Source organism: Melopsittacus undulatus, chromosome 10 (assembly GCF_012275295.1).
Source record: "Melopsittacus undulatus isolate bMelUnd1 chromosome 10, bMelUnd1.mat.Z, whole genome shotgun sequence".
Classification (NCBI taxonomy): Eukaryota; Metazoa; Chordata; class Aves; order Psittaciformes; family Psittaculidae; genus Melopsittacus; species Melopsittacus undulatus.
The window spans coordinates 27,036,240-27,051,226 of NC_047536.1; the positions used below are offsets into that span (position 1 = coordinate 27,036,240).

The 14,987-nt window shown below is 40.4% G+C and overlaps 1 protein-coding gene across 1 annotated transcript in view; it reads left to right on the plus strand.

The window, feature by feature from the left end:
• BCAS1 (brain enriched myelin associated protein 1) overlaps window positions 1-14,987 on the plus strand; it is a 47,179-nt gene that overhangs the window by 11,614 nt on the left and 20,578 nt on the right. The window contains exons 4-8 of the mRNA XM_034067101.1: window positions 3,414-3,569; window positions 4,144-4,188; window positions 7,588-7,728; window positions 10,783-10,818; window positions 11,152-11,355. Of these exons, the coding sequence (XP_033922992.1) occupies window positions 3,414-3,569; window positions 4,144-4,188; window positions 7,588-7,728; window positions 10,783-10,818; window positions 11,152-11,355 (582 nt within the window). The remainder of the gene's footprint in view (window positions 1-3,413; window positions 3,570-4,143; window positions 4,189-7,587; window positions 7,729-10,782; window positions 10,819-11,151; window positions 11,356-14,987) is intronic.

The window sequence follows — 14,987 nt, forward strand, 5'->3', positions numbered from 1 at the left end:
ACTTAAAGCTGTACCACAGAAAAATCTTTTGAGGACTCAAAACCAGGTTTGAGTTGCTCAGAGTAAGTGAATGGCAAAACTATCACAGGGGAGAGTGAAATTGTAACCTTATCCTTAATTTTCTGGACTATTTCTATCTTCAATTCTTCAAATATGAAAAGGAATAGATGTTCGGCACAGAAGTTAAGGACCTTTGTTGGGAAAAATAAGGTCCCTTCCAATCCAAACCTGTTTGAGATTCTGTGATTAAGCACTGCTGATATGTTGTCAAACTAACTTCATTTCTAAAACAAAGGCTGTGGTTCTGCCTTGCAGCACAGTTGCCTTCTGTTCCCACTAAAGTTGTTGGTTCTCCTGTAGGATGGGAGAATGACCAAGTCTAATTTAATTACTGTTACTGTAGTAACTACAAACTGTTACCAAATAATCATACTAAAAATCCAGATATTGCTGCCAACAGTTTCTTCCCCCCCCCCTTTTTTTTTGGTGGATTATGACTTGTAGTATCTGTAAAAGCTAAAAGCAAAGCAAAGTTTCCCTGAATTGAGTGCCAGCACAAAACAAACAGTATTGCTGGTAAGTAAGAGAGAGGCTCCACAGTTGTAGCTTAAGAGCTGCACAAACATTCTGTGTTTGGTGAACCACTCTTTATTTTTGTGGTCTACAAAACTACATTCAGAACACAGCATAATTAAAACAAGGACAGAATTCATGAATTCATGAAGCATTTACTATGTAAGCCAAAGAAAAGATAAATTATATGCCTGAAATGTTTCACTGAGCCATGATTCATACAAACAAAAGTGCTGGCAGGGATATGTTCTTTTGATATGTTTTTCTAATGACTGAACTGAAACTACAGTATAAGTATTTAAGATGTTTATTACCCCTAAATTTGGCTCCTCAGAGGAATGAACTGAACACTTACATGGTATCTGTTAACTTCTAGTGATGACTTCTGTTATTTCTAGTTTCCTTTCCCTATTTGATTCCAGGGATTTGCACAGTGTATTCTGCAGGGAGCTGCTGCAGAGGGAGGGGTCTAGGGTTATTTGACTATGGCTCTGAAAATGTGACATTGTAGGACTCCGCATTATCTCTGCCTGATTTATACACTGATGGCCTGAGTCTCTGCTCCTTCCTACAGCAGTATTCCCATGAAAGGCCCTGACTGTAGAATCTATCAAAGTCCAGGTTTGAGTTGTATCTCAGTCACTAATGGCAGCCTTAGCTTGGGAATCCTGGAGTAGGGTTCCTCATGAGGTAGTAGGTCATTATGGGGCTCATTTGTGCTCTGGAAGTCAGAGTTTAGGGATTTTTGGATGGTGTTGGGTTTCCTGTGCTCTTCATAGGCTGTAACAGCTTTCACTTCTGCAGGGCAAAGTGTGTTCCAGGGAGATAGCCTCAAACAGCTAGTGCTACTAGAGGTGGTACCTATCACCGCTGCTGTTGTCCCAGGTGGTACCTGCTGCTGGTAACTGCTCTTTGCTGCAGTACTGAGCCAAAAGATTCTTTCCTCCTAAACACAGTACAGCTCACCACCAGAGCTTGGGCTTGTGTGTGTGAAAAAGGGTGTCTGATAGCACCTAGTAGTTGAGTTATGAAGCTGGTTTTATTTAGAAACAGATCTTCTGCCTCCTGCTTCTTTGGTCTCTTGCCTCATGCTTTTGTTGCCCCTTTACATCTGAAACAGAGCCAGCATTCTTCATATGACCCAGGCTCTCTAGATGGCATTTCTGGAAGCAGGGCTGCCAAAGCTGGCCTGGCCACACATGCTCTGCATGGGACATATTGTTCTTGGAGCCATTCTGGCCTGTAACTGGCTGCTGGGCCAAGTCGTGTGTTAGACCCTTGTAAGAAACTTCTAAATAGCCTGTTGAAGCACTCTCAGCTGCTGTGCTGCATTTCTTCTGGGTAAACTTGGAAAACAGTGGGTGGAGAATTAGACAGAAGTCTATTCTTGCAAGTAAAACCTTGTGCATTTTAACTTCTTAAATGCCGATGGAGACTGGCCACTCCATGCTTATCTTTCCTGATGGCAAGTTAGCCCTCTGAAGTTTTAAAATGTTTCTCTTCAGTCTGGTCCTTCCTTTAGTGACCTATGCAAATGCATGACCTCTGCAAATCCTATACAAATATCATGGCCCAGTACAGGGAAAGGTTCTCAAGAGTATGACTTCATTTTAACTTTTCCTAGTGGGAATTGCCCTGAGCTATATTGAGCTGGCAGGCTAGGAAAAACCTTTGTGTCATTTAGAGCTCCAGGTTGTCTGAGAGTAGTGACTTGAAGATGCTGTTTGCTGGAGACACATGGACAGGCTCATCAGTTTTCTAGCCTGACTTTTCCTCTGGATTAATCTGGGCAGTTTTTGTAACCTCACAACTGTTTCTCAAGTCCCTGTTTCTGAAGTGACCAGATGTGTACTGCTGTCGAAAAAGCTGGCGATGGTCACTTCTGAAGAATTATGGCACTGCTATGTTCACTGTTCCATAAGGTCTCAAATCCCCAACCGAAGTGGAGGCCCTCGTTGGGCTGGGCACAAATTACTTTAATAATAGATAGGTCCAGCCTTGCACTTACCATGTAGACGGACAAAAGGGAGGAGGATTACTGGTAACAGCCATTACTAGCCAGATGTAGTACACTTGTATATTATGGAACATGAGGACTTGCCTCATGCTGCTCTGTCCTGCACTTTTGTGATGGCTCTACCTGTGCAGGCTCCAGGGGAAAGTGGCCAGAATGGCAGACAAATTCAGTGTAAAAGGGGGCCAAGCTCTCCCGAAGTGGTCCAAGGGAGTTTTTTGAGAATCAGACCCTTGTTTAAGTGTCTAAAACTGTGTGACTTAATATTACATATACTGGTAAGTGCTTGAGCACTGGAAAACATCAAGAAACATTTTTGGGCTGTGGGAACTGTAATTCCAGGAAGAGAGGAGGCAGCTCCATCTGACTCAGAAGAATTCCTTTGGGTTGTTGCTTTTTGTGTTAGATAAAAATTATTTCTGGAAATGCAGAATACAGAGTATCTGAAGCAATCTTTGTACAGTACAGTCAGACACTGAGCCATGAAAGGCCAAAATCTCTGCATTTGTTCTTATTCACAAGTTCAGCCTTGAAAAGAGAAAAGTGGTGGTGTTTGGGATGCTGTGTGCAACTTTACTTGTGTTCGTTATACTTGGTAGCTGAGAACAATGTTACTTCAGCCAATGGGAAATGCTGAATATACTAGAAAAGAGGGGGGAAAGATGTATAAATGCTCAATTGTTCTGAATACGTAGGCTGGAGAAGTATGGTTGGAATCAGGGTTGTGACTCTCAGCAACATAATGCAAGTCACAAATGTTACTTTTGCATTCCACTGGAAATTAAGCAAGCTAGCACTGAGGGAACTCTGCCCCCTTTTTTTATAGGAGATAGATGCCTGCAACCAAAAAGACCTACAGCAGGACTCTGCAGGTGTCAACAGCCTCACTGCTGAGCAACCTCAAACAGCAGAGGGAAAACAAGAAAGCCCTCAAACAGCTGCTGCAGTAGATAACTCCATCATGAGTTTCCTTAAAACACTGGTAAGCTTTTGCCTTTCCTTTTCATCTCTAGGCTATGCTTTAAATTACTTACAAAACCCCCCTGTGGACATGTTGAGCTAAACGTAACGTGTTCACTGTCCAGGGCACTGAGAAGTAACGAAGCCAGATACCTTAGGGGAATGACTTGAGATGATGGAGAGATGTGTAGGCACAGTGCAGTTATGATCAAATGATGACCTAATCTGGAAACTTCCACTTCTGCATAGATACTCATTGAGCTGGAGGCACTTACCTGTCCTAATGATTTTTCTGTATGATGAAACTTTATTTTGCAATAGCTCTAAAAGTTCATTTTTAGGGATTAACTGGATGTATAAGCTTGAATAACATTTCTTTGGTCCAGATATTTTCATTTTTGCCATTAATTTGTTGGCAGACACTTATATTGCAAACTTCCTCATGGGGGGGGGGGGGGGGGGGGGGGGGGAAAGCAGTACTTGTGCTTATTTTACCTTTGTTAGACTAAAACTGCTAGTTTTGAACACCTGATCTTTCAGATCTTTCACAAGATTGATTGGGGTGTGACTGTTTATTTTTCTCAAATATATTTAAGGTCTCCCCAAGCAAAGCTGAAGCCAAAAGTGATTCTGAAGACAAGGTAGGCAGATTCCTCTTTCTGTCACTGCTCACCAGGTGTTTTTGATGTTATTTCCTCCTCATTCTGTTGGTTCTTAGCCCAGTTGATGTTATCCCTTGAAGTAATTTTAAATATTTTCCTCCTGAATAAATTTGAAAGGAAGTTGAGCATAAACAGTGCAATTCTTCACATCTTATGTTACAACCAACATCTGAACTGTAGCACTTTCTGCAAGTTTGATGATGACCTGGCAATGCTTTTGGTTGTTACTCTGACTTGTCCTTGATTTAAAACCAGAGGTCCCTGCAGCAAAATCCTCTTGAGTCCACAGAAAACTGCTTCTCAGGACTCTTTACACACAGAGATGCGGATCAGGGCTTTGTGTTTTAAGCAGGGTGAATTGAACACTCTGCTGTTCCAACAACTGCATTGGGCTGACTGCAGGTGTGTGACGGTCCTGCTGGGAACTGAAATCTGTATGGGATGGACAGGTACAGAACCAGTCTGAGAAATGCTCCTCCATGCAACAGGCAGGTGTGGCCTCTTGCCTCTCTACAAACCATTTGTTCTTGGATTCCACTGACAAGAAGAAATGTGTTTCTTATTGTCCGTAAGCAGTGCTGGTCCTTTACATGTGAATTCAGAGAAACTTCATTATTATAGCCTTCATTTGCTATTAGAGATATTGAAAACACCAGATTGATCCAATGTATTTAACACTCTTGTAAAATAAAGTGGACAAACTTAAACTATAAAAAAGTTGAAAACAGTCATCTAAAAAATGGAAAAATATAGGTGTTTAAAGCCTTCTCCTTCCCCTTTTTTTCCTGTTCTGTTAGCACCAAAACTTACATTAGCTTCAACAGAAGCAGAAGTGAGACAATTTGTATTAAGCTGTCTTCTATCTTCCAGTGTTTCCATGGTTTACAGGCATATCACTGCATAACAGGGAACTTCCAGATTATATGTCCTTACACATAGTTATTGCTATAATAACTAAAGCTGTTATTGTGATGCCTGTGATAAAGTTTAATTAACACATAAAGAATAAAAACCTACAAAAGGAAATGGTATTTCCATGCAACTATTAGGTAGCTGAAATCACTGCAGGAATCAACTTATTTTTTTTCCTCTTATTTTTCATCCCTTTTGTCCCATTCATTTTTTATATGGCCTGGTATTAAAATTAAATCAGCTTTTCCAGGAAGTGTGGGGAATACACATCTCTCCTCAATTATAGTTCAGTGGCTCTGGAAATCATTAACCAGGGCTAAGGTCTTCAAAGATATCCAGAAAAGGTGGTTATCAAATTGCATGGTTTCAGTGAGACTTGTAGTGCTTTCAGCAGCTCCTGAAGGATCCAGTCCTGTTTGCATACCTGACTTTATCAAGCACACCCATGTGTTTCTATAACTGGTGCCTGTTGGTACAGGTGTAACATGATTTGGAAACAAATAGGCTGTTTGGGTTTGATTTTCTCATACGAGTAAGGATAAACAAATCCAGGGGACCAGCAGGATATGCAAACATTTATTGACAGGTTAAATGAGAGGTCTTTTCTGTGTAATTCCTTTATCTTCACTATCTTCTTGATACTAAGAATGACATTTTCACTATGTTAAAGAGAAAATATGTTAAAAAGGTTAGTTTATCAACTGTCATACAGAAAAGCTGCAGATTTTTCAGCTACTATGTATAATGAAATAATGGTAATTTTTCCCCTGAGATATAACTTCTATCTTAATAGTAAAGATATGCTCCCAAGTGAGGCTTTCCCCTTCACATAGTCTGAGCCTCTCTGGGTGTTTTTGTGTGGTTAGGCTTGCACGGGGACTGTCTTTGAGTCCTTGTCATTCTTTCCTTTTGGCAGCTCCTGCACTCTTTTTGCAGGGAAAAGCTGGGATTTATCACACAGAGGTTGATATTTTCTCAGTGTGTCTCAGCAGGGCTCTCCCATGGTGAAGAGGGAAAACAGGCTTCCTTATAAATCCTTATAATCTCGCTTGCAAAGCATGGCAACATGCTCCTTCCTGCTGAAATGCAGAGGTGTGTGGCATTAGCGAAGCTGAGCTTGGTGGGTTTTGTAGCAACATGCTGTCATCAGTGATGCCTCTGGCTTTAATCAGCTAGCTAAGGGCATTCATGCTTTCAGCAGCCTGAGCACTCCCTCAGTGACTGTCATTTCTTCTGTAAACAGGGGAGTTTATGTAAATTGAGTCATCCTTCCTTGGATGAATTGATCCTTGGCAGGTATATACTAATGAACATGATATTTGGATCTTTCTGTTACAAATCCTGACTTGTTCCTACTTCACTATACCTTTGGGAATACTGAGAAAAGTACAGAGCACCACAGAGAAAAATGGCTGATTTTGATGCCACTGGCCACAGCCTCTTCATGGTATGAAGCACTTCGTAGGGAGCTTATAATTGCACTGAACTAAACCATCTAGAGACCAAGATTTCAACTTCACATGTTCATGTGTGTTACATTCTGTACTCTGGACCTTCTACCCTATTATTTGCAGGCAACCACAGTGGTAGGTACTTCACATGGTAGATGGTTGATTGTTTCTTTGGAGTTTGGGTCTCTTTGTACTTGGCAATTCCTGGAAATTTTTGTCAACAAAGCTTAAAGCTTTTGACCAGTTGGAAGCTGCCCTGTACAAATGCAAAATAGAATAAGGCTTGCAAAGGGACAAGGTAATTACCTGGAGGGTGGACACTCTTTTTTTTCCATAGGAACATCTATCAGTATTCCTTTATAGCCCTTTCTAGTGAAATTTTCACTGGGCTGCCCAGTTTTTTAGAGATCCAGTCTCTAATATCAGTGGGTGATGATTCCCAAAACAAGTGCCTCCTGCAGTTATGTAAATTGGAATGAAAAGGGAGAAGCACTCATTCAACACTTAGTATCAATTACTATTTTTTTGGATACTTCCATTTCTAACTAATTTTACGAACATTAAAGCAAACTTGAAATATGTATATAGCATATATAATGATTATTCATACTTCCCTTTTCCTAAGTAATGCACTATGAAAAATACTTAAAGGTTCCTATAATACTGCACTAAAAAGAATGAAGGTGCTTCCAAAGACTTATATAGCTGCCTATTTTAAAATTATAAATTACAAATTCAATCTCAGTCTTTGGAATTTGGGTCTCGGTTTAATGAAGATTTTAAGGAGCAAATTGTGGTTTAATGCTCAGGCAGCTGTATTGTTGTACCATTTATATTTATTTCACTACTTGCATGAAAATGTCTAAGGAGAACTGAGTGATCACGTAATTTGTTGTCTAGAGCTAAAAGAAAGTATCTGGGCTTAATACTGCATATATGAGTGTTTGAATGTCTTTCATGAACCGAATGAGAACTTTGCACTGAGTACTCAACTTCAAATGCTGTTGTATAAAAGGGATCGAAAGCGGAAAAAGGCCATGGTGGGCAACCTGCTCCGAAGACAGCACCTGAATCCCACACTAAAGGAGCCAAGAAAAAGAAGGCAGAGAGTCCCAAGCTAGGACACAGTACATTTAGTAAACTCTTTAGGCATAAGGTCTGTATGAAACTCTAGCAAGAACAGAACCCTGAGCAGTAACAGATGGCTCCCGTCGCAGAGTGAAGTTACTTAATTGGTAACTGAAATCAGCATCTGGCCGGCTGTGCAGTGCTCTGAAAACTATTGGCATGAGCATTTCTGTGCCATGCATTATGAAAGCAATCTGTGTGTGCAGCATTTCTCTTTATGCCATCTGTGAATTCAGGGTTCTGAAACAATTCCTCTAACCTTCCCCACTACCTGCTTCACAGTTACACTTGCTAATGCTAACTAAACTTCCCTGGCCACTTAAAATTAAAGGTACTGACAAACAATGAGTTATATAGATATGAACAGTGCTTGCAATTGTAGGGCAAGCTTAAATAGTTCAGTCCAATCACAATTAAAGCTTTATGGTCCACATTGCCTGGTGATTAAGTGAACTGGGGCATCTGATATGACACAGAGAACATTCGAACATGGAATTTCCTTCAAGAAACAGTTACTTTTCACTGAAAACAAGTAATTGTTGATTGAGTTCTAAGTTTAGTTTGGAGGGGAAAAGTGGTTTTTGAAGATGCTCTGAAGCTGTTCAAAATGCTTTTTGTGCAAGTGGTTGTTTCAGAGGACATTAGCTTTTATCTTTGAAAAGAAATCACTGAAAACTCTTTGTTTGAAAGTCCATATTTGGGCATTTCTGCATTCTCTGAAGATAATCTGCCATGCTGTTCTATGGCAGGGAAGCAGAGAACTGTAGCTTTCTAGCCCAAAGAATGCAGAAGCAGAGACCCTTCCACTGGGGGAGGAAAGTAATTAATATTTAATGCTCACTCAGCACACCCACATGGAATTTCTGGTGAGTAGGGGGCTTTATAATCAAGAGCACAAGTCAAAGGGAGTTATTTTCAAAACAGAAATGTTCTTGCTGCTGTTTCATTTTTTGAGATGTCATCCACATGTTACTGAAGGAGTAATGATCCTGCCAATGGCTTCAAATCTACAGTTCTAGCCAACAGCTTAAAATTAGGGTCTCATCTTGCACATATTACATTAATAGTTTTGATATTTAATACAATTAAAACAGGAATGATTTGTTCATTATGAGCTGGGGCTTCCTGGTAAAAACTACACCTGGCTAGAATTTGTCAAGGTGCTAAGCCTCTTCTGCAACAGTTAAAAATCTTGCAGTGAGTTGTTGGGAGATATGACTGGTTTTCATTAGGCTATTAGATAGAATTTTAAAGACTTTTGGTCTGGAGTGAGGGCCATTGTCTTGAAGGAATGTGGCGGCACTGAATTTTTACACAAATAAAATCTGTCTCATAAAATGTCATTACTTCCAAAATAGTTTTCTTGTTTCAAAATTTATTTTCACAACTTTCCTTCCACACACAAAATACAGAAGCAATAACTTGAGGTATCATTTATGACTTATTAAGAACAAAGGAGATGGATTAAAATGGTGCCAGCAATTGGCTTGTAGGGTTGATTGAAAGTGGAAATTCAAATCAGAGCACTGATGCAACAGGCAAACCCTGAAGTTATCACCTCTCAAAACTGAAGAAAGAGTTTATATCTTTTCTTTTGAAATGCCTCAGCATGATGTGTCAAAATGAATTTGTTTATTTGAAGTTACCACTTTAATATATTCACATTTAATTTTAAGCACTTCACTGTCTCCTCTGAAAGGTCTTTCTCTGCAAGTCTTCCAAAACGCACTTCTCTGTACCTTAGTTAAGAACAGATTGACTATTAGGTTAACAAAACCATTGTTTTCCAGTGTCTTGTTGTTTACATGAGTATTAACTTTAAAGCAAGTTGTGAATGTTGTTTTCAAACAGCAATGTGCATCCTAATATAAAGCATAACATAAGCTGCTGGAATGGGATTTGGCCATTTGACTTCAAAGACTGAGTTTGGATGGCATTTGACAGTTGGGTCCCTGTCTCATTTTATTCCCATCCATGTATATTTGCCTTACACTGCATGCTGGTTTGGCAGTTTAACTGTACTGATTTATGGAACTTTTACTTGGAAAAGAAGGGCTAACTACTTATTTTCAGCATTAGTATTGAAGGCTTGTGGCATTACTATCTTACTACTACTTACTATTTACTTTGTTTAATAAATTTAACCACACAAGGAAGTTCTTGGCTCCTGCAAAAGAACTCTCGTCTATTCTTTCAAGAGATCCACAAAGCATGTGGCAGGCTGCCTAGAACCAGAGGTGCTGCACTCCCATTGACTTGAGGTTGTGGCTTGCTGTTCATTTTTATATGGCTTAGATACCAGTCTTGAGTGTAAGGTATGCTGGATGCTAGGGTCAATAGATACTGGTGTGAACCACTGGCCAAGAAAGAGTTTAAACAAACTGGATTCCTCCTGGCTTTGCGTATTCTGATGAAACCAGGAAACCCATCATTGTGAATCCCACCTCCCACACAAAAGTGTGAGTGGATGGACTAAACCAATCTCCAGCACCTGCAGAGCTGCTCTTTGTAGAGCTGCAACTCCTGAGTTATAAAGCCACTGCTGTTCTATGCCCTTTGTTTCCAGGCAGACATCTGCCTATGTTTTGTATCCCAGAAAGCAAAGCTTCCCGTCTCAGAGGCGCTGTTAGCACGTCCCTGACTGGTATGCAATTCCCAAGTGGAAAAGACCCAGCTCTAGCTTGTATATGTGCACTGGAATTTGCAGATGCAGACCCAACTCAGAAATCTCTCAGTATCTTAAAACCCTGTGCAATGTCTCACGTGAAGAAGCTGGGAACGCACATGTAAAGGCACACACTTGTAAAGAACAAATTGAGGACTGCAAGCACGGCAGCGTGAGCACAAAGCAATTTGACACATGGCTGCAAAGCTGCTGCAGGTAGAAGGATGAGAGCTGGCAGTCCCTTCAGGCAGCCTCGCCTGTGCTAGGGATCAGTTTCCATGGTTGCAGGAGCCAGGACTTTCACAAACATTCACTAAAAATAAAATAATCCGTGACACAGACAATTCCTGAACTGTGTAACTGTGAGCACTGACACTGCTGGAGACAGACTTGTCTTTGTGTTTTGTTTCCCTTCAGGCTGCAAAAGAGACCCAACAGACAACTAATACCAAAGTGAGTAAGATGATTCAAGTTATCTGTATGAGTAATGCAGTTAAAGAGGATTTCTTCTCACTGTGGTTTTTAGTCTTTAATACAGTGTTTTAATTTAGCAATTAACCATTTCAGTTACAAGTGGTGGGTTGCTATGTAATCTGCTTCCTCTGTTCAAGACACTCATTTGAAAGGAACAGGGACACAGCTCAGGAGCTGCACCTTGTTGCCTTGTGTGTCCTGTGCAATGGTGGTCTGCTGTGTGCTTGTTTCTTATACCAGATGATGCCTGAGTTTGCTGGAGTATCTTCTTTGCACATTTCCAATAGCCTGTGTGTTCATGATTCCTTCCAGAGCATTGAACAGCAGCCTGTTACCTCTGTAAAATCAGACAAAAATGTCCCTCCCTCGCAAGAGCCACAGGCAACTAAGCAGAGTACAAAAGCCCCCGAGGCTGCAGCCCAACAGCAAGCAGTGGCCAGCGATGCCCCTAAAGAGGTGACGAAGGAGAGATCATCATCTGCTCCCATGCCTCTGAGCAAGCTCTTCTGGAAAAAGGTATGTCTGGATTTCAGAGCTGGTCCATCCCACAGCTCCATCGTCACACAGCATCTACTGTTATTGTTAAGTCAATATAGTAAAGCTGTCAAATCTGCAAAGTTGAGCATATCCCATATGCTAAATGCAAGAGGGGCATAAACAATACATGCATGTACAAACATGTGAGTTTTGGGCAGTCACATATGCACATGGCTAGTAATAAGAGTTAGACTGCTGCAGAAAAAATCTTGTGAAGAAGCCTTTTAAACCTGTCAGTGGTATTTTGTTTAACGATATTATGGGAGCAGCAATGTTGTTCTCTGGCAATTCAACTCATTTGTTAAAAAAACCCACAGAAATTATAGCATTCTTTACCAAATTATATTGTTAATATAGATGCAGCTATAAAAACAAATTTCATTTTCATGAGAACTGTTTGCTTTTAGGTTTTATCAGGTCTGAAAACCTGGAATCTGAAAATCTGGTGGGTCTATTCTTACCGAATAGAAAAAGTTCCATACCAGAGTGGATCAGTCCTTGGGCTTGCAAACTGAGGATGATTGCTTGGGAAGACACATTTTTCCTCAAGTTAAATAATGATTTTAACTAAAATTAGGACTAACTTTGAAAACGTGGTTCCTGTTTCCATGATTCTTAGGTTTATAAGCTGAAGGCTTACACTTTTCTTGTTCCATTTAAGAGAAGAGCTGTATTAAACTTTACTGAATCACTGCACGTTGAATAACTGCTTTCCTGGGCTTCTGTTCAAGTTCAAATCCCAGAAATGAACTGTTTCCAAACACACAGATGCTGACTGAGCAACTAGCCCTACAGCTTCTTTAGCTGTGTTTTCCCTACTCAACAGCATTACTGGAGATACAGTTTGAGTATGTTGCTTAGATTTTAAGAAAGGAGGGTATTTAGCTATTTAGAGTAAATACATTTGAAAACAGTCTAAGCTTGAGACATTTGTTACTTGGGACTTAATTTCCTGTGGAACTGGGCAAATCAGGTATGTAGAATGAGAGGAAAGTTGTGAAGAGGAGGGAGAGGGAAGGGCTTTATGTAGATATTATTGCTCTAGAAACCTCCTCCTCTAAGTAGTCTGGCTTATTTGAAAATGGAGATGGGAAGCAGGATGTATACTGAACATCAGGATGAAGTAAGAAAAAAAAAGAAGTATTCTGGCAGGCAGTTGTATGCAATTTCAATGTAAAGTTGAGAGCAATAAATCCCGTCTGAAGTTCAGTAATTTTATAATCAAGTAACAAGGTCTTTTTTGTTTAAAAAAGAAAAAGCATGTGAGAAAAGAACATATTCCTGGGGAAAAAAATAGTAAAAATAATTCCTGTGAAGGAGAAATTCGTGGTGATAGTTGATTTAAAAAAAATTAATCTGGTGAGGCTTTGGTAAGATTTCAGAACTTTATTTTGAAAGATGGATACAAACTAACCCAGTTATAGATATTTTATCATTCCTCATAATGTAGGTTCTGCCCTCAGTGAATAGGTTCTGCCCTCAGTGAATATCAGCTGCTTCCATCAGTGGAAAGTGTTGTAGAGAACTCTCTGTAACTCTAGGTTTTGGTTACTACCAAAACTATTAAGGACTAGTTAAATCATTTACACAAATGCACTGAATCACAATAGTATGTGAAATCTGAAATGGGTAAAATGAACCCACTTCTGTGTCATTAGAATTTCTTGGGTCTGGATTTGTGCTAAAATCAAATATTTTTGCAAGTTTTCTGGATTAACTGAATTTGGTCTCCGCAATGTGTGCCTGCAGCCCAGAAACCAATTCTATGCTGGGATGCATCCCCAGAGCATGAGTGGCAGGTCATGGAGGGGATTCTCCCCCTCTGCTGCACTCTGGATAGAAAACCCCCTGCAGTCCTGGTCCAACTCTGGGGCAACAGCACAAGAGGGACGTGGAGCTGTTGGAGAGAGTCCAGAGAAGGCAACAGAGATGCTGCAAGGGCTGGAGCAGCTCTACTCTGGAGACAGGTTGAGAGAGCTGGGCTGGTTCAGCCTGGAGAAGAGAAGGCTCCTTAGCACAGCTCCAGTGCCTAAAGGGGCTACAGGAAACCTGGAGAGGGGCTTTGGACAAGGGATGTAGGGACAGGACAACGGGAATGGCTTTAATCTGCCAGAAGGGAGACTGAGATAAGCTCTTAGGCAGTTCTTCCCTGTGAGGGTGCTGAGGTGCTGGTGCAGGGTGCCCACAGGAGCTGGGGCTGCCCCATCCCTGGCAGTGTTCAGGGCCAGGCTGGACAGCGGTTGGAGCAAGTTGCTCTAGTGGAAGGTGTCCCTTCCCATGGCAGGGGGTTGGAACTGCATGAGCTTTAAGGTTCTTTCCAACCCAAACCATTCTATGAACTTAAAAAAATACCTACCTGCTTGAGCATTGAATCTTTACCTAGAAAAGGCAGATGTTGCTTTACTGGATTTTCTTGACAGAGAATAATATTCTATTTCCTTTGATGAAAGACCTTGGTGACCCAGTCAGCTTGGAGTAAAAAAAAAAAAAAAACCCAAGGATAAATGTGGGGAAAAAAAAGTCCTTAGACTACAGGTCAGCCTCAAACCCATCTTAGTTCGAAGATCTGTCTTCTTTTTCTGCAGTGATTTTTCTTTCTGGCACACTTAATATACTGCCCTTTTGCTAGGACAGAGAATCAAAGCTAGTGACTGTTCCAAATAGGTGTACAATTCAGAATCACATGTAGCTTTTCTTTTGAAATAACAAATAGCAACCAAAACACTCAATAGATCTGGGATTTAGATCCAAACGTATCTCTTTCCACACAGTCTCTTAAACGTCTGCCTTCTGATGGGCTTCTGCTTCAAAGGAAAGCTAACGAAGTGCCTGTCAACACACTGCAGTTAATGCTGTTGCTCTGACTACAGATGAATAAATGTGTAAAAGGGGAAGAAAAAAATCCTAATTCAGCTCCTTAGATGGAAACCACTCCGTGTTTGCCCCATTTCCTGAATTTCAAGAGATTTCATAACTGTTACTCAAATGCTTGTCATACTAACATCTTTTTTTTTCTTTTTTGCAAATACTAAGTAATATTAAAAGAAAATTACAGTTAGTAATTTCCAATATTTGTGTTGGAAACCTGGTTTCAAGACCTTGTAGATATTTGATCTGGGCAGAAAAACTAAATGCTTCATTTATATCTGATTCAAGCATGCCAGTAAATGGAGGAAGGTGATTTAGGGAGTATTATTTAGACTGCTCTGGGAGTTATCTTTTAAAAACAGGTACTTTTTTCAAGAACTAGAATTTTTAACCTGTTGCAATTTTGTTGCCATACAAATGCAGAAAAAATCACTGCCTTTTTACAGAGGGGTATTTATGTACTGATCATACAAACAGCAAACTGGTTAGCTGTTAAGTGAAGCAGAATAACACCTTTTTTTCTGAGTCTGCAACCATACTCTGCCATAGGAAGGCAAAGACAAATATCTGGGTGGAATGTATAGGATAAATGTCAAAATTATCTATGAGTTACTGAGTTTCTGTTCTTATCCTGGAATATACCACCTACCAGGCAGGAGAAAAGGGGATTCTCGATGGTTTTTGCTGGGTGAAGGGACTTGAAAGAGAATCCCCCTGGCTTTGGGAGTGTAGAGGACAATAAG